The 19,041-nt window shown below is 37.2% G+C and overlaps 1 protein-coding gene across 4 annotated transcripts; it reads right to left on the bottom strand.

The window, feature by feature from the left end:
* Positions 1-1,367: 1,367 nt before the first annotated feature.
* On the bottom strand, positions 1,368-17,864 carry LOC106416650 (lon protease homolog 1, mitochondrial-like). 4 transcript variants are annotated; one of them, XR_007329142.1, is made up of 21 exons: positions 16,975-17,861; positions 16,600-16,818; positions 16,435-16,504; positions 16,316-16,347; positions 16,090-16,212; positions 15,912-16,010; positions 15,774-15,839; positions 15,615-15,701; positions 15,469-15,508; positions 8,043-8,141; positions 7,746-7,970; positions 7,600-7,639; positions 6,993-7,091; positions 6,853-6,920; positions 6,694-6,780; positions 5,818-5,883; positions 5,659-5,745; positions 4,904-4,995; positions 4,607-4,831; positions 4,461-4,500; positions 3,785-3,898 (listed from the first exon to the last, which is right to left on the bottom strand). XR_007329142.1 is itself a non-coding variant. In XM_048769458.1 (15 exons), the coding sequence occupies exons 8-15, from the start codon at positions 5,531-5,533 to the stop codon at positions 3,182-3,184; spliced, it is 537 nt and encodes a 178-aa protein (XP_048625415.1). In that variant the 5' UTR covers positions 5,534-5,745; positions 5,818-5,883; positions 15,912-16,010; positions 16,090-16,212; positions 16,316-16,347; positions 16,435-16,504; positions 16,600-16,818; positions 16,975-17,864; the 3' UTR covers positions 1,368-3,181. The 4 variants fall into 4 exon arrangements, 1 of the variants encoding a protein (XP_048625415.1); XR_007329143.1 differs by having other exon boundaries at positions 3,792-4,500; positions 4,607-4,693; positions 4,766-4,831; XR_007329144.1 differs by lacking the exons at positions 6,694-6,780; positions 6,853-6,920 and having other exon boundaries at positions 3,792-4,500; positions 16,975-17,863.
* Between the last annotated feature and the right edge of the window lie 1,177 nt (positions 17,865-19,041).

Below are 19,041 nucleotides of genomic sequence, written 5' to 3' on the forward strand. Positions count from 1 at the left end.
CTTCAGATTTTTTTTTTTGGTTTTTAATCTTCTAAAATATAACTATTATTTTAAATTAATATTCATTTTAGTTTATTCGGTTAAAATATTTGATTTTTTGGTTTTTTTCAGGTAAAAACCAAAAATTAATATTATTTGTTTATTTTCATGTTATGAATTTTAGATAGTTTTCATGTCAAACCAATAGTTTCATATTATAGTTTCTAACAGATAATAGTTTAAGAAAAAGAAAAGAAAATTATTAAAACAAATCATTTCACTACAATTTGGTCGGTAGTGAAAGAAGCATTAAGAAAAAATATTTCAACTTTCAAAAAGTTAGGTATTTCAGTTGTGGTGAATACTTAGTTACAAGGTGCTCACATCAAGGTGCACATGTACGTGTATGTAAAAAGTATATAAAAATAGTTGATAAATATATAAAGATATTGTTAATTAATATTAAATGACATTTTTGTTCAAAATAATACATGAAAGATAAAATTAAAATCAAATTTAAAAAAAAAAGCCTTGACATGAGTCATTTTTCATATAAAGAAAATAAAATTGCATCTGTAAATAGAGGTGGGCACATATCGAATATGTGGGTATTTGGAAGCATTCGTGTCGATTCGATCTTTAGCCACTTAGATATTCGGCGACTCAGATATCCGAAATGTTTTAGAATTTTAAAGAATATTCGATTTGATCCGTAAATAAAATAAAATTTTAAAAATAATTGAAAAAATTAATAATAACATTTTATTACAAAAATAAAACATTATTTAACTTTTTAAATTCTAGTACCTAATATAATAAATTTAATTCATAAAAATATTATAAAACTGATATAAAGTATAATATATATAACACATATATATATATAATTCTTTACATATATGCATATATATATGCATATAACAGATCAAATTAGATATATGTTCCTAAAAATATTTGTATTTGTGATTCATTTTTTTTGGATATTGTATTTTAGTATTTGATTTGTTTCGTAGAGTTACAGATATCCATATTTTTTGGTTCAAATCAAAACGGATAACGAATCAAATCAAAATTTATGAATATTTTTTTCAACTTTATCCGTAAATAATAAAAAGATATATTATAGTTTGGCTTTTGATTCGTTATCTATTTTTATTCGAACCGAAAAATCCAGAGTTTTATTGGAACCATGTACACTGAAACCTCTATAAATTAATAATGTTGGGACTACACCAAAACTATAATTTTTTATTAATTTATAGAGACATTAATTTATCAATATACTAATTGAACCAAAAACTCAATTTGAGACTATAAAATTATATTATTTTATAGAGATTTTTAGTGTATATTAATTTATAGAGTATTGATTTAAAGAGGCTATACTGTATGTGAGTTTTATATTAAAAAAAATGCAAAGTACATAGTGTGAACACATTTATGAATATAGTGTAAACGCGTTACTATACTTATTATCAAATCATTGTGAACCTGCCACATGTCTATTACAATGTGAATACATTTATTACAATGATTCTCTTTTAATATATAAGGGATGCCTCTAAACAAGTACATGTTTTTTAATTATTAAAATTTTAATATTATCCAAAACAATATAAAGCTTGATATGATACTAAAAGAGAAAAGATAAAGTAGAGTGATGTATAGAGTGGAGGCTAGCTTGAGAGTTCGACGACAATGGGCCTCCTAACGTAATGCTCGGTGTATGTACACTTCAGCTCACCGAAGATGTAGCCTAAAGCATTCACTGACTTAGGACAGAGAGTCATCTGAAAGATCTTCTCCTCTCCAACTTTGTTGAACTTGAGCTGTTTGGGCTCTACGGAGACTTTAACTCTCAGGGGCGCTCGGAGAACGTTATTGAGTTTGCGTCTCCTTGGCAGCACGTATACTGTGGATCCTCAGCAAAGAGTCGAACTAAGGTGTTCTTGTAAGCAATGGCGCAGAGGAAGTCTAAGTAGTCTCCAGTGTCGAGATCATAAACAAGGCCAGGGACAGGGTGTGAGGCAGTCTTATTAGGTTGTACATATCCTGAGGCGTAGTAGCTAAACAGAGTTGCTTTGTGGAATGTTGCATCGATATACACAGGCGCGGACCCAGTTGTGGTAAAGGTGTGGCACATGCCACGTAATAAATAATACAACTTTCTTGTGTCGTTAACAAACATGTATTATTGTGTAGCTGTTAGACCATCATGATTAATCCGGATTCTTAGAAAGGGGTTCTTAGCTTCGGCTAAAAACCGTTTCTTAGCTTTTAACTAAGAAAAGCTAAGAACCGTCTCTTAAATAAGAGATATAAGAGCCGGTTATTTTGCTACCAACAATTATGTTTCTATTTCATTCTACAATTGTTTTCTTTTCTCTAATATTACTTTTTCCAAAAAAACAAATATAATTTATTTAAATTTCACTCTAATAGTTATTTTATTATTTTTCAGTTTTCATTTATTGTGCTACGTACTATTATGTTTCTATTTCTTTTTACAATTGTTTTGTTTTCTTTCCTTTTTCTAATATTACTTTTTCCAAAAAAAAAATATTTTTATTTAAATTTCACTCTAACAGTTATTTTATTATTTTTTCAGTACTTACATTAAAATAAGAAAAATGCAAATGCAAAATCATAAATCTTTTTGTAATAAAAATATTATCTTCTATACATAATTTTATAATATTACATAAAATGGAATTTTTAAATTTATAAAAATTATTTATCTCTTTTTATATGATCTATTTTCTGAAATTTATAAAATTTAAACTTTTAGTGACTAATGTAATTTTTTTAAAAAATATATAATTTAATGAAACAAATTATATTTAACATTTTAATAAATATAGATTGTGCCACAGGTTTAAGTATTTTCTAGGTCCTCCCCTGGATATACATATTTATATCTTCAAAAGTTAAAAAGAAAAAACGTAAAAATATGTTCATGTTCGTATTTTAGCATTTGAATGAGTATACATTTCTTATTAATTGGTATAAACCCTACAAGTATTTTGAGACGTTCTTTATGACTATTGTTTTCATAATTGTGAATCATGATTGGCCTATCGACTTGTGAACAAAGCAGACGCTTTCTTTGGGAACTTACCTGTGTCAAGATTCGCACTGATTGTATCCTCTCTGAATCATGCTTTGTTCCACATAGAAGACTTGTGAACGACGCCATTTTTTCTCAAGAAGCATAAAACTCCATGAATGGATGCTCTGCATTTATTAAAATTATCGTTAGCTGAAAGCCTGAAACCTAATGGACTGAGGAACGCTTGCCGAATTTGAGGATTGATGATCTCACTCGTGATTTCTTCAGCTTCAGCGGCGAAAGCATTGATATGTCTCTTGAATGAGTAAAATGTCGTCTTCTGCACTTTGATGGCTGTCATTGAGAGTCAGTTAGTTTCATGCAGTGGTTTAAAACCAGGACCTACCTGGCTAGTCAGACCGGTAAATCTGCGGTCCGGACAAATAACCTGGTTTGGTTAAAACTTTACTAACCCGCTTCAATTCAGATACACCAGAAAAGCCAGGCAAAAAAATTACATAATCCAATCAAAGGTTCGTGAATTATAATCATAAATTATTAGTGAGGTTTGAATGTGAAATTCAACACAATATTTATCTCTTTTTCTCTACTGATTTTGAATCTAATTTACAAGTTACTATGATTTTACTAAATTAAGTTTGATTGTTAGAGTTTTTTTTTTTAAGATGTGTTACCTAAGTCACAAATGCCGTTAATTCATAACATTTGAGAATTTGTTAGATTATGGAAATGTGTTACCTTCCCAAAGAAAGAAGCGAGACATGTGTGTTTCGAGTGAGTAACACGATTGGGATGAGCGGTAGAGAGGTGCAGAGGGTAGGCGTGAGATGACAAGTACACTATATAAGACTGTACACACAATTAAACAATTAAAATCCCAAGTACACTATATAGGACTATACATATAATTAAACAATTAAAAATGTGCATATTGTAAAAGCACGATTATCCCATGAAACCCACTTGGATTTTTTAATTATTATTTAATTATATAAATGTACTTAATTCCAATTAAGAACTTTAATTAAGAAACTCTCATTTTGAGTGGTCCAATGTGAGTTTCTTAATTAAAGGTTCTTAAAAAAAAATTTAAAATTTTTATAAGAATTGAAGAAGATCACTTACTCAAAAAGAAGAAACATAAACAAGAAAACATTACTTAATCGTCTCAATGACAAATGTCAATACCATTCTTAGAAGAAAACCTCAATATGATAGCGGGAACACTCAGTGTCATGTATTGTATCCGTTTGAAACAGAACATGCTACGTGACTCTGATGATAATGAGTGGTCTCATTACCATAAGTTGCAGTTACTAAAAACATTGACGTCTCATGAATGCATGGTGAATCTCTAATGTGGATATACAATGACTACTTGAAGATGGAGATACTTTAAGTTAGTACTCACCAGACAGTGCAGATTTGTCATCTGTCTCCACACCAAGCTCCTGCATTGGATCACTTCAGAATTACAAATGACTACCAAATACGCTAATATTCTACACAGACCTTGTATGTGGACGGAACTAGAAAGAAATAAATTGTGAAGAATACCTTCTTAATAGCCTTGAGCTGCTCATTTAGCAAGTAACGGCGTTGCTCACCGCTAATTTTTTCTTCAATTGCTTTTGCTATAGTTTCCTGTAAAAAGGATTAAAAACAAATACGAACCTATTGCCCATTCAAACAGCTATCGGCTAGGTAGCTCCTTACCCGAATCTTGCTAATTTCCCTTTCTTTTTTCATCAATTCCAGCGTCAACCGCAGATGTTTATGAACCTGGTTCGAGCAAAAAAAAAGAGATGAGGTTTTGACTAAGCATGTAATACCAGTAATAGTGAAACTCCTTACATCAAGTTCTTCAAGAACTTCTTGAGCTTGATGCCTATTTGCACCACATATAGCCGCTCCAAAATCCGCTAACCGTGGATAAGTGAATTCACCTATATGCTACACAAGTTTGAAAGACATCTACTAAGAGCATGATTATCCCATGAAACCCACTTGGATTTCTTAATGATTATTTAATTATATAAATGTAATTAAGTGGACTTAAGAACTCTAATTAAGAAACTCTCATTTTGAGTGGTCCAATGTGAGTTTCTTAATTAAGAGTTCTTAAAAAAAAATTTAAAATTTTTAGAAGAATTGAGGAAAATCACTTACTCAAGATGAAGAAACATAAACAAGAAAGCCTTACTTAATCTTATCAATGCCAATGTCAATACCATTCTTAGAAGAAAACCTCAATATGATAGCGGGAACACTCATTACTATCAGTGTCACGTATTGTATCCGTTTGAAACAGAATATGCTACGTGACTCTGATGATAATGAGTGGTTTCATTACCATAAGTTGCAGTTACTAAAAACACTGACGTCTCATGAATGCATGGTAAATCTCTTATGTGGATATACAATGACTACTTAAAGATGAAGATACTTTAAGTTAGTACTCACCAGACAGTGCAGATTTGTCATCTGTCTCCACACCAAGCTCTTGCATTGGATCACTTCAGAATTACAAATGACTACCAAATACGCTAATATTCTACACAGACCTTGTATGTGGACGGAACTAGAAAGAAATAAATTGTGAAGAATACCTTCTTAATAGCCTTGAGCTGCTCATTTAGCAAGTAACGGCGTTGCTCACCGCTAATTTTTTCTTCAATTGCTTTTGCTATAGTTTCCTGTAAAAGGGATTAAAAACAAATAAGAACCTATTGCTCATTCAAACAGCTATCGGCTAGGTAGCTCCTTACCTGAATCTTGCTAATTTCCCTTTCTTTTTTCATCAATTCCAGCGTCAACTGCAGACGTTTATGAACCTGGTTCGAGCAAAAAAAAAGAGATGAGGTTTTGACTAAGCATGTAATACCAGTAATAGTGAAACTCCTTAAATAGTGTTTTTCAAGAACTTCTTGAGCTTGATGCCTATTTGCACCACATATAGCCGCTCCAAAATCCGCTAATCGTGGATAAGTGAATTTACCTATATGCTACACAAGTTTGAAAGACATCTACTAAGAGCATGATTATCCCATGAAACACACTTGGATAATGATTATTTAATTATATAAATGTACTTAAGTGAACTTAAGAACTCTAATTTTGAGTGGTCCAATATGAGTTTTTTAAATCTAAGGGTTCTTAAAAAAAAAATTAAAATTTTTAGAAGAATTGAGGAAGATCACTTACTCAAGAAGAAGAAACATAAACAAGAAAACTTTACTTAATCGTCTCAATGCCAATGTCAATACCATTCTTAGAAGAAAACCTCAATATGATAGCGGGAACACTCATTACTATCAGTGTCACGTATTGTATACGTTTGAAACAGAACATGCTACGTGACTCTGATGATAATGAGTGGTCTCATTACCATAAGTTGCAGTTACTAAAAACACTGACGTCTCATACATGCATGGTGAATCTCTTATGTGGATAAACAATGACTACTTGAAGATGAAGATACTTTAAGTTAGTACTCACGAGACAGTGCAGATTTGTCATCTGTCTCCACACCAAGCTCTTGCATTGGATCACTTCAGAATTACAAATGACTACCAAATACGCTAATATTCTACACAGACCTTGTATGTGGACGGAACTAGCAAGAAATAAATTGTGAAAAATACCTTCTTAATAGCCTTGAGCTGCTCATTTAGCAAGTAGCGGCGTTGCTCACCACTAATTTTTTCTTCAATTGCTTTTGCTATAGTTTCCTGTAAAAGGGATTAAAAACAAATAAGAACCTATTGCCCATTCAAACAGCTATCGGCTAGGTAGCTCCTTACCTGAATCTTGCTAATTTCCCTTTCTTTTTTTTCATCAATTCCAGCGTCAACCGCAGACGTTTATGAACCTGGTTCGAGCAAAAAAAAAGAGATGAGGTTTTGACTAAGCATGTAATACCAGTAATAGTGAAACTCCTTACATCAAGTTTTTCAAGAACTTCTTGAGCTTGATGCCTATTTGCACCACATATAGCCGCTCCAAAATCCGCTAACTGTGGATAAGTGAATTCACCTATATGCTACACAAGTTTGAAAGACATCTACTAAGAGCATGATTATCCCATGAAACCCACTTGGATTTCTTAATAATTATTTAATTATATAAATGTACTTAAGTGGACTTAAGAACTCTAATTAAGAAACTCCCATTTTGAATGGTCCAATGTGAGTTTCTTAATTAAGGGATCTTAAAAAAAAAAAAAAAATTTAGAAGAATTGAAAAAGATCACTTACTCAAGAAGAAGAAACATAAACAAGAAAACCTTACTTAATCGTCTCAATGCCAATGTCAATACCATTCTTAGAAGAAAACCTCAATATGATAGCGGGAACACTCATTACTATCAGTGTCACGTATTGTATCCGTTTGAAACAGAACATGCTACGTGACTCTGATGATAATGAGTGGTTTCATTACCATAAGTTGCAGTTACTAAAAACACTGACATCTCATGAATGCATGGTGAATCTCTTATGTGGATATACAATGACTACTTGAAGATGAAGATACTTTAAGTTAGTACTCACCAGACAGTGCAGATTTGTCATCTGTCTCCACACCAAGCTCCTGCATTGGATCACGTCAGAATTAAAAATGACTACCAAATACCCTAATATTCTACACAGACCTTGTATGTGGACGGAACTAGCAAGAAATAAATTGTGAAGAATACCTTCTTAATTGCCTTGTGCTGCTCAATTAGCAAGTAACGGCGTTGCTCACCGCTAATTTTTTCTTCAATTGCATTTGCTATAGTTTCCTGTAAAAGGGATTAAAAACAAATAAGAACCTATTGCCCATTCAAACAGCTCTCGGCTAGGTAGCTCCTTCCCTGAATCTTGCTAATCTCCCTTTCTTTTTTCATCAATTCTAGCGTCAACCGCAGACGTTTATGAAACTGGTTCGAGCAAAAAAAAAGAGATGAGGATTTGACTAAGCATGTACTACCAGTAATAGTGAAACTCCTTACATCAAGTTCTTCATGAACTTCTTGAGCTTGATGCCTATTTGCACCACATATAGCCGCTCCAAAATCCGCTAACCGTGGATAAGTGAATTCACCTATATGCTACGCAAGTTTGAAAGACATCTACTAAGAGCATGATTATCCCATGAAACCCACTTGGATTTTTTAATGATTATTTAATTATATAAATGTACTTAAGTGGACTTAAGAACTCTAATTAAGAAACTCCCATTTTGAGTGGTCCAATGTGATTTTGTGGGAACCGAAATTCGCACTGTCGATTTCCGTTTAAATAAGGAAAATAGGAAAACCCTAATTTCCCAGAGGTCCCGGATATCTGCTAATACCACACGCCAAGAAATCAGAACACGAAACGAGAAAAGTAATAAAATAAGAAATCGAAAAAGAGAGAAAGATAGTTCTTATTCCGACATAAGAAATCGAATAAGAAATCTACGTTTGAGCGTTTACAACAAGGTAAGTGCCTGGGCTACGAGAGCTGTCGGCGAGATTCCTAGTTCTAACACCCTAAGACGGCAAAAACCTAATTGAGTCGCAGCTCGAATAACAAAAACGAAAAATTGCCTAAAATTGCTCTAAGTGCTAAGTTTGCTCTGAGAAAAGTCCTCTTCCTTGCCTCTCGCCTAGGACTCCTTATATACTGGCTCCAAGGTCGGTTTACGCTTTTCCCCTTCTGCCCTTAAGCCGCCATAGCATAAAAATAGAGATATTCCATTTTTTCCGATCTTCGTAATTATCTTCAAAATTTCGTATTTATCCGCGGAAACTTGACATTTATCTTTCCTTGCGAACCAAGCATAAACCGTCATGCGGCTTACTGGCTGTTGGTTAAGAAATCGTAAATTGGGCCTCGAGTCATGTCTTAGGTCCCTTTGGGCCGTCTTTCGTCTCGAAGCGTTTATTACGGCTTCTTTCGATAAAGAATGAACTTTCCGCGGTTTTTACGATAAAGTATGATTGATAACTTAGAAATGGCGGGGAACGTGAAATGGATTTGCTACGCTCTCCGGGAGATAGCATCGAAGGGTAGACGAGAATGCATGTACTAATGTCATATCGACGTTTCAGAAGAGCTCGGTCGCTACGTAGCGACCGAGCTTTGGCTTGAGCTCGGTCGCTACGTTACGACCGAGCGGAATGGACGCTCGGTCGCTACGTAGCAACCGAGCGGAACATGCGTTCAGTTGCTGCGTAGCGACCCTCTTCGAGTTCTTGTCCGATGACTCGCGTTTCTTCCTACAAAGCTTTTCGTAAAGAAGAATCTATTTCAAAAAAGTATTTGTCGAAGAAGGTTTTTACGTTTTTCTTCTTCGGGGATTTGGACGTTAACTTCGTCGTAACCGTTTTCGACCCCAACATATGTAGCGACCGAGCTTTGTACGTGCTCGGTCGCTACGTAGCGACCAGCTTTTGCGCTGGTTGCTACACGGCAACATTGTTCGAGTCTTTCTCCGATTTTTCTTGAATGTGTTTTCTCCGCAAGATTCTTCGTAAAAATAAATATTTTTCTAAGATTTATTTTTCGTAAAAACGTTCATGCCGATTTTTACGGACTTTCAGACATTGATTCAGTCGTGACCGATTTTGACCCCAACAGTTAGCCCCCCAGCTCGTTAGACCCATGAGCTTCTAGCGTGAGGTTTTAGCGAGTGGCTTGGCAAGTTAGGTGAGTTACGCGGAATTAATTGTCGAAAAGGTTCGTGGTCTTCTCGCTCTTCTAAGAGTAGAACGCGATAAGATTGGGGCTGCGCCTTATGACGGCTGCCAACGTACCCTTGTTGAAGTGATCAAGCCTTTCATAGTTCGTCTTGGAGTTAAGGTTCTTATGACTTGTTTTCTAGCGAGACCTTTACGGTCTAGTTTTTTATGTAGCGGTTATCAGGCGTGTTGCTGCTGATGGCATTTTATATGGGTGTAGAAGGAAGACTACGAGTTGTCATCTCGTAATCTAACTCTATGTGAACTGCTATATCCGTGATCTGTTTTGAGAGTTTTCCGCAGTGTGTAAATCTTGTGGGATTTCTGAGGACGCTCGAATATTGGCAAAGAGACAAATTTTGGGATCTCGTATCAAGGTTTTTGATACTATGCCTAGAGATGTTAGAGACCAGTGTGCTGGGTTTCAGACAAGACCTAGGTTTACTCCTGGTTTAAGAGGGTGCAATGACTAATTCGACTTACGTATCTCGTTTAAGTTTCATCCTGATGTATACCGATTTAAAGTCCGCGATAGGTTCTCGGCTTATACGACTTGTATGGTTGGAACCGAGCATCTCTCCAAGGACAATTTATAAGCCTCCTGGAAGTGCTGACCAAAAATTTTGGGTTTCTTTTATAGCATTATTATCCTTGTGTCGGATGTACGAGAGTCATCTCCACGAGATGGCTAAGTTGTTTAGGACGTTAAGAGTTCGTTGTGATCAGCAACAAACTTAATGGTAAAAAATACCGTTTCGAGTCTTCGCGAAGGATATGTTTTGAGAAGATGTTAGTGCGTATGACTGTCTGGTCTTCCAAGAAATTGTTTTTATCGAGGAAGGAAATTTCGTCGAAGAACAAATCTTCAGGCGTCCGCGACGTCTCGCGAGGCTGAAGATTTGTTATTCTTTCGTATGCCGCGTTTCGTGCTTGAAATGTTCGCGGGCTTGAAGATGTTTTGCGATGTCGCAAGGGTTTAGTCTTAGCTCTGCGTTTGAGAAACGTTCTTGTTTGACTGCGGATGTTCGCAGCCAAAATTATTGTTCCTGTTTGGATGCTAATAATTTGATTTGCGATCGAGGAATTATGACTGAGGTGTCGCGTAAATTTTTCCATGGGAAGAAGCGTTTTCCTTCATAGTGCTTTGTGAAGTAATGGCTTCCCGAGATCTATTTCGTGCATTTTTGAGGATGTTTCGTATAGCTCTAGAAGCTTTGTTACGAATTTTTCTTTACATGCCGCGTATTATGGGTAAAACGTTGCGGGCTTAAAGTGCATTGTGGAGCGTATTGAACTCGGTCAATTTTCGAAAAGTTTAGATCTTCCTTTAACTATTTGGTTGTTAGGACTGAGTTTCATTACGAAGAATTTATCATATGACTTCTGACTGTAGGCTATACGATAATTATTCTCTTAATAGTCACACAACGTTTTTAGACAAATCGTAGATTGTCGTTTAGCCGTTAAGTGATGGAGCTATGGTTTCTCAAATAGTTTGGCTTGGCGTGAGGGATGTGTTCACTCAGATAGCCAAGGATGTTGTAGGTCAAGGATTAGACCATGGTACTTTAACATTTAAGGTCATGTTAGTTTACGATCGTCCTTAAAGGGGATGGCAAATATTGGTTTGGACCTTTAGTGGAAGGCGTAATTGACCGAGGGCCAAAGAGCGCTTGTCGAGATTGATAGGCCAAGTTTGTCGGGGTTATCCATGCTAATATGGCCGATAGTCGTAGAAAACGATTCTCCGCTCTAGTTTTCAGTTATACGACGAATATTTCGTATAATGTGACCTATAGTCTTATGAAAATCGAATCTTTTTTGCCTGAGGAAGACGAAGCCCAAGAGGTTTGCTACATAACCAGTGTGGAGTCAGTGGCGAGATGACTGCCTTCTCGGATGTGACCGAGGGAAAAGAAAAGCAGAAGCCAGCGAGCCGCATGGTTCTTCATAAAGCATGTTATGTTAACTTTAGAAATTTTCTTCGTAAGACTTGATCTGATTGTACGAAGGATTTTTCGCGTAAGTAACGGGGACCGGTTTTACGAAGGTTGTAGATCGGTGATATGTAAACATACGTTAAAGTAGCGTTGTTTCTGTGGGTTTCACGAGAAACTTTTCTGCTTTGATTTCGATCCTTGGTGAAAGTTGCTTGGAGTTACTCATGGAGTGTTACCGAAGTTTATTTCATTACGATCTAGTCGCAGAACGTTTTTTCATAGGTTTTATGAAAGGATTCTTATGACAAATTCGTTTCTGGAACGAATTGGTCGACCAGAGGTGGATCTAGCCACCATTGGGGGGAAAGCGTCTCTTTGTGCACGATGCTACATCTATTCTCGAGTTTTCTTCGTCACAAATGTTTTCGATTCTTTTCCGTGACTCACTTGGTACAATGGAAACTGAAAGAAATGCTTTGGTGATTGAAGATTTCTCGTAGAAATTTTTAAACGAAACTGGCTTTCTAAAACTGGAAAGGGCTTCAATACTTTGGCTAATCGTCGAGTTTCAGTTTGATATTGGTATATGTTTTCTGTACGCATGATTGCGACAAGAAATGATATATAGTCTTTGAGATTATGTTCATGATCGTCTGGATATGTTGCTAGTGTTTAGACGAATTTTAGATTGTCGTTTGCCTATTTAAGACGATTTGCACAAGTTTTTGAAGTTTGGGAGTATACGAGTATAGTATACGTACCTACTCCCCTTTTTTTTTTTACGAAAGAAAACAGTTTAACCGATACTTTGAAGGGTTGTGTACGTTTCTTCTTCTAAGTTTTGAAATGATCAATAATCCTGGACGATTTAAAGACGACCCTAGGACTGTGATTTGGTTTGTTTCCACATTGACGACTTGGAATATGTCGGTTCCGAGAAAATTGCTAGAAACGAATCGGTTTTAAGACGACGTTCATGTCTCTAGTTTTTCTCTCTTTAGGAAGCGAGCTTGATATGCGTGGCGATTCGATTTTCAGAGAGTTTAGATCGGTTTGCAAGATCTGGCTGAACAGTTATGGAACGATATATCGAGACAAGAAAAATCGCCTAAGACTTAGTTCGCTAGACTATCCACCTAGGTTTTACGTTCCCTAAAATTCTATGGCAGTATCAAAGGCGTTTTTATTTCTTAGTAATTTTCTATGAAAATTCCAAGCCTGATTTCAAAAATTTCAAGTCAGAAATGCCTTAGTTCTCTCGAAGACGCGGTTTTGTCTCTTCTCAGTTTTGCTTGCTTATTTTCCCTTCCTCTTCTCGTGTATGTTCGCCATTTTCGATATTGGTCTTTATCCTTTAAACTTGACATTTATCTTCCGAACTTGGCTGTTATCTTCTCCTTAGATACGACGTCAATTTTTTTAAAAAGGTTCAACGTAATCGTATAGTTGAGGCGGCTAAGGTGTTAAGTTAACCGTTGCCATTTTATACGATTAATCTGAATCCAAGCGAGAAAACAAGTCTTTGCAGTTTTTTTTTTATCGTAAAGTTTCAATGGTAACTCCAATCAAGACAAAACAAGAGACGTTTCGATCGAGATTTGATGGAGAACACAAAGATGGAGGTAAGGGCGAGTAGGAGCAAGCGAAGGAGTTTAGACGAGTCTTACTTGTTTTTGTCGTAAAATCTCAACGGAAACTCCGATTGAGACGAAACGAAAAGCGTTTCGATGAGGATTCAAAAGAGAACCTAAAGGAGGACCTTTCTGAGGCCTCACAGGTCGCTATGTAGCGAGTGAAGGTCTGACAGGTCACTACGTAGCGAGTGGAAGCAAGCCAAGAAGATTCCTACTTGTTTTCGTTGTAAAATCTCAACGGAAACTCCGATTGAGACGAAACGAAAAGCGTTTCGATGACGATTCAAACGAGAACGCAAAGGAGGACCTTTCTGAGGCCTGACAGGTCACTATGTAGCGAGTGAAGGTCTGACAGGTCACTACATAGCGAGTGGAAGCAAGCCAAGAAGAGTCCTACTTGTTTTCGTCGTAAAATCTCAACGGAAACTCCGATTGAGACAAAACGAAAAGCGTTTCGATGAGGATTCAAACGAGAACGCAAAGGAGGACCTTTCTGAGGCCTGACAGGTTGCTATGTAGCGAGTGAAGGTCTGACAGGTCGCTACATAGCGAGTGGAAGCAAGCCAAGAAGAGTCCTACTTATTTTCGTCGTAAAATCTCAACGGAAACTCCGATTGAGACGAAACGAAAAGTGTTTCGATGAGGATTCAAACGAGAATCAAAGGAGGAGCTTTCTGAGGCCTGAAAGGTCGCTATGTAGCGAGTGAAAGTCTGACAGGTCACTACATAGCGAGTGGAAGCAAGCCAAGAAGATTCCTACTTGTTTTCGTCGTAAAATCTCAACGGAAACTCCGATTGAGACGAAACGAAAAGCGTTTCGATGAGGATTCAAACAAGAACGCAAAGGAGGACCTTTCTGAGGCCTGACAGGTCTCTATGTAGCGAGTGAAGGTCTGACAGGTCACTACATAGCGAGTGGAAGCAAGCCAAGAAGAGTCCTACTTGTTTTCGTCGTAAAATCTCAACGGAAACTCCGATTGAGACGAAACGAAAAGCGTTTCGATGAGGATTCAAACGAGAACGCAAAGGAGGACCTTTCTGAGGCCTGACAGGTTGCTATGTAGCGAGTGAAGGTCTGACAGGTCGCTACATAGCGAGTGGAAGCAAGCCAAGAAGAGTCCTACTTATTTTCGTCGTAAAATCTCAACGGAAACTCCGATTGAGACGAAACGAAAAGCGTTTTGATGAGGATTCAAACGAGAACGCAAAGGGGGACCTTTCTGAGGCCTTGCAGGTTGCTACGTAGCGAGTGGAGAGTTGGCTTGAGCTCGGTCGCTACGTAGCGACTGAGCTGTGTGCGTGCTCGGTCGCTACGTAGCGAGTGAAGAGTTGGCTGGAGCTCGGTCGCTACGTAGCGACCGAGTGGAACATGCATTTGGTTGCTGCGTAGCAACCCTCTTCGAGCTCTTGTCCGATGACTCGCGTTTCTTCCGCAAAACTTTTCGTAAAGAAGAATCTATTTCGAAAAAGTATTTGTCGATGAAGGTTGTTGCATTTTTCTTCTTCGGGGATTTGGACGTTAACTTCGTCGTAACCGTTTTAGACCCCAACATACGTAGCGACCGAGCTTTGTACGTGCTCGGTCGCTTCGTAGCGACCAGCTTTTGCGCTGGTTGCTACGCGGCAATCTTGTTCGAGTCTTTCTCCGATTTTTCTTGAATGTGTTTTCTCCGCAAGATTCTTCGTAAAAATAAATCTTTATTTCGTAAAAACTTTCATGCCGATTTTTACGGACTTTCAGACATTGATTCCGTCGTGACCGATTTTGAGCCCAACAAGTTTCTTAATTAAGGGTTCTTAAAAAAAATTAAAATTTTAAAAGAATTGAGGAAGATCACTTATTCAAGAAGAAGAAACATAACCAAGAAAACCTTACTTAATTGTCTCAATGCCAATGTCAATACCATTCTTAGAAGAAAACCTCAATATGATAGTGGGAACACTCATTACTATCAGTGTCACGTATTGTATCCATTTGAAACAGACCATGCTACGTGACTCTGATGATAATGAGTGGTCTCATTACCATAAGTTGCAGTTACTAAAAACACTGACGTCTCATGAATGCATGGTGAATCTCTTATGTGGATATACAATGACTGCTTGAAGATGAAGATACTTTAAGTTAGTACTCACCAGACAGTGCAGATTTGTCATTTGTCTCCACACCAAGCTCCTGCATTGGATCACTTCAGAATTACAAATGACTACCAAATACGGTAATATTCTACACAGACATTGTATGTGGACGGAACTAGCAAGAAATAAATTGTGAAGAATACCTTCTTAATAGCCTTGAGCTCCTCATTTAGCAAGTAACGGCGTTGCTCACTGCTAATTTTTTCTTCAATTGCTTTTGCTATAGTTTCCTGTAAAAGGGATTAAAAACAAATAAGAACCTATTGCCCATTCAAACAGCTATCGGCTAGGTAGCTCCTTACCTGAATCTTGCTAATTTGCCCTTTTTTTTTCATCAATTCCAGCGTCAACCGCAGACGTTTATGAACCTGGTTCGAGCAAAAAAAAAGAGATGAGGTTTTGACTAAGCATGTAATACCAGTAATAGTGAAACTCCTTACATCAAGTTCTTCAAGAACTTCTTGAGCTTGATGCCTATTTGCACCACATATAGCCGCTCCAAAATCCGCTAACCGTGGATAAGTGAATTCACCTATATGCTACACAAGTTTGAAAGACATCTACTAAGATACTTGTATCTCGAGACTTTTTTTTTATCATGAAGAGAAAATAAAATACCTAGGTATATGTTTGGACGTGGTCTCTCCACAGTGAGCTTGTCTTCAGTACGTCCCTAAGCGTTGAAATAGCTTCAAAGGATGTTGCCTTGATGACATCATCGTCCATGTCAAACGGCTTATCCTGCACACAGAGCAATAAAAAAGGTTACATTCCTTACAGAGTTCCAAAATGAAAAATCAATCAAAAGTCTTAGACGAGGAAAAGCATAGAAGCAGAAATGTACCTTAAGATGATTGACTTTGACTGTAAGTGGCTCTTCACTCACGTGAATAAAGAACATAAAGTTATTTCAAAACAAAAAAAATTCTACAGAATATGAATCATGTTTCTCTAACGACTTACCATCTCCGTTATGCGAAGCCGTACGTCTATGACCAACGAGGATAACTTGATCTCCTTGGATACTTGAAATCTAGAAAATCAAGGGAATCACAACGCTAGTTATGTTTTTTTTTTATCACATCAACACCAAACATAAGCTAAAGAACAGTAGTAGCAACAGGATACCTGAGCAAGTGTGCCAACTTCGTGAAGCCGTTTAAGCAGATCTTTCCCTTTCAGATCATTTATGTTTTTCTCCATGTCAACGCTCGAAGAAAGAGAGCTCTCTTCTCAACCATTATTTCTATTCACAATAGCGGTGGAATCATGCACCATTGGAGTCGAGCTGTTTCAGCTGTCGGAGAAGCATATGCTTTGAATATGAGGAGAAACAGAGCTGCTTATCTGATAATTATCAAAAACACAGCATTGCGTAGGAAAGCTTCAAGTTAATTAACTGAAAGCTTCAAAATGTAAAACTATTCCTCGGTTACATGAATCAAAGGGCAACAATTAAGCACACTAATCCAGACGATAAAAGTGAGAAAGTTACATACTTACCAGAAGCTGATCTCCAAACTGAAGACATCGCCCGCCGGAGGAGGAGACGCCGTGAGAACTGATAGAGTCGTCGTACGTCGAAGAAGACGAGAACCAACGGACAAGACGCCGTGATGACCGAGAGAGTCGTCGATTGTGATGGGTTTCGATCATTCTTTTGAGGTGGAAGACGATACAAGTCGGAGGAGATGCCATCAGTTCCGAGAGATTCGTTGATTGGTGGTGGATTTCGATCCTTCTTCTGACGACGTAGACAAGTCGGAGGAGACGCCATCAGTCCTCGTCCTTCGTCGGTTTGGATTCTTCTCCTCTGGAGAATACAAGAAGTCAAGAAACGGTGAGAAAAGGAAAGGAAGAGAGAAAAAAAAAACCAAAAAAACGAGATGCTGACACGTGGTTATAAAACTCCCCTAAAAATCGGTTTCCAAAACACCCCATTAAGGATTGGTAATTCTCCTTTTCTTTTCTTTTGATTTAATTAAATCACAAATTTGTTTAAAACACTCACTTAGGACCTGCGATAATCATGGTCTAAGAGCAACCGCAACGGAGGTCCGTCACGGGTCCATGGCCCAAATCCTTAGCATTTTTTTTAAAAAAAATTGTGAATTGGGCTCAGCTTTAGACGGATCGGTACGGATCAGTCCGTAAATAAGGCTTCGAAGGATCAAGTCCTTACTGCACGTGGCGTCTGATAGTTGGCCCGGCGATATGTTGTGTTGGGTTATGTCGAGAAAAAAAAACATTCGCGACCGAAGGTTAGAAAAAAAAATCATAGCTCTCGAGGAAAGGCGATTTCTCTCCATCTTCGATTTCTCTCCATCGTCGATCTTCCATCGTCAAAGGTAAATAAACTAATTCTGTGGTAGATTTAAGCATATGTAGCTTCCATGTTGTTCTCGTCTCCCTCTATGCTTCGTATTTCCTTTGAATCGATTTGGGGATTTTCTCAAGTTAGGGTTTCAAAAATTTCTGGGTTTTGAAATTGTTATCAAATCGTTTTCAAATCGTTCAATTGGGGATCTTTTGGTTTGTAGTTAGGGTTTCAATCGATTTAGTTAGCTGGAAAACTCATCAGTTGTTTTTGGTTTCAATTTGGTTTTCGTTTTCGGTTTCAATCGATGTAGTTAGGGTTTCAATTCGTTTTTGGTTTCAAAACCTATCTGTATGGTTTCCTGTGGCTTAATGTGTAGCTAGTAAACTGTTTAGTTGATCATATATCTAAGTTAATGTGTTCTTAAACTCCCTAGTGAATGTGTTCTTAACATAGTTTCTGGTTATTTGTGCAGGCCAACGAACATGGGACAAGACTATAGCTACACGCAGCCTTCATCAGAGGAGTTCGACATCAACTCTTTACTTGAAGCAGAAGCTGCTCTCTACGGGGATGAAGCTCAGAGTAGCTACATAATTGCAGAGGCGGATCAGTACCCACCAGAACCTGAGGCTGATGAAGGAATACCGAGGACATGCTATTGCGGTAGTGAGGTTGTTGTTGAAACCTCGTACACTCGTAAAGATCCAGGAAGGAGGTACTTCTCCTGCAACAACGTTGACGATGGAGACTCCCACATCTGGAAATGGTGGGATGTGGCGATTCAAGAAGAGCTTCGTGAAACGCAGACACAACTTAGGATGGTGAAGGATCAATTCTTTGAGAGTGACCAGAAGGTGGCTAAGCTTGTCAAGATCGTGGGTGTGTTAACTAAGAAGACATCAGTGATTAACTATGGTTTGGCAAAGGGAGTTAGTGTACTGGTGTTAGTGATACTGGTCATCGTTATGGGCTGGTAAGTTTCATACCTTATTTAGATAATTAATTTGATTTAAAATTTGAAAATTTAACTGTTTTATCTTATGTCATTCAAGGAAGAGCTTTGGAGGTTTTAAACACCAGTGTCCGAACTCGAGAAGGGGTTGGCAGGTAACTTACTAGTTTCAGTAATAAAAAAAAAACTTATCTCTTCATGCTTTAATTGTTTTTAATGCTAGATTTGATAGAAGCGTACTTGTTAGGTTTAAGTGAAGCTAGTCTAGAACTTATTAGTATGATTAGAGTGGTGGTAA

Source organism: Brassica napus, chromosome C9 (genome assembly GCF_020379485.1).
Source record: "Brassica napus cultivar Da-Ae chromosome C9, Da-Ae, whole genome shotgun sequence".
Taxonomy (NCBI): domain Eukaryota; kingdom Viridiplantae; phylum Streptophyta; class Magnoliopsida; order Brassicales; family Brassicaceae; genus Brassica; species Brassica napus.

What these genes read in the sequence shown, in the direction of transcription:
- LOC106416650 (XM_048769458.1), bottom strand. Translation starts at nt 5,533, where the DNA reads ATGACAAATCTGCACTGTCTG. An exon ending in TCGCTTCTTTCTTTGGGAAG is followed by an intron (nt 3,383 to 3,787) that starts GTAACACATTTC and finishes TCTCAATGACAG; the next exon opens with CCATCAAAGTGCAGAAGACG. An exon ending in TGAAGCTGAAGAAATCACGA is followed by an intron (nt 3,214 to 3,301) that starts GTGAGATCATCA and finishes TAATAAATGCAG; the next exon opens with AGCATCCATTCATGGAGTTT.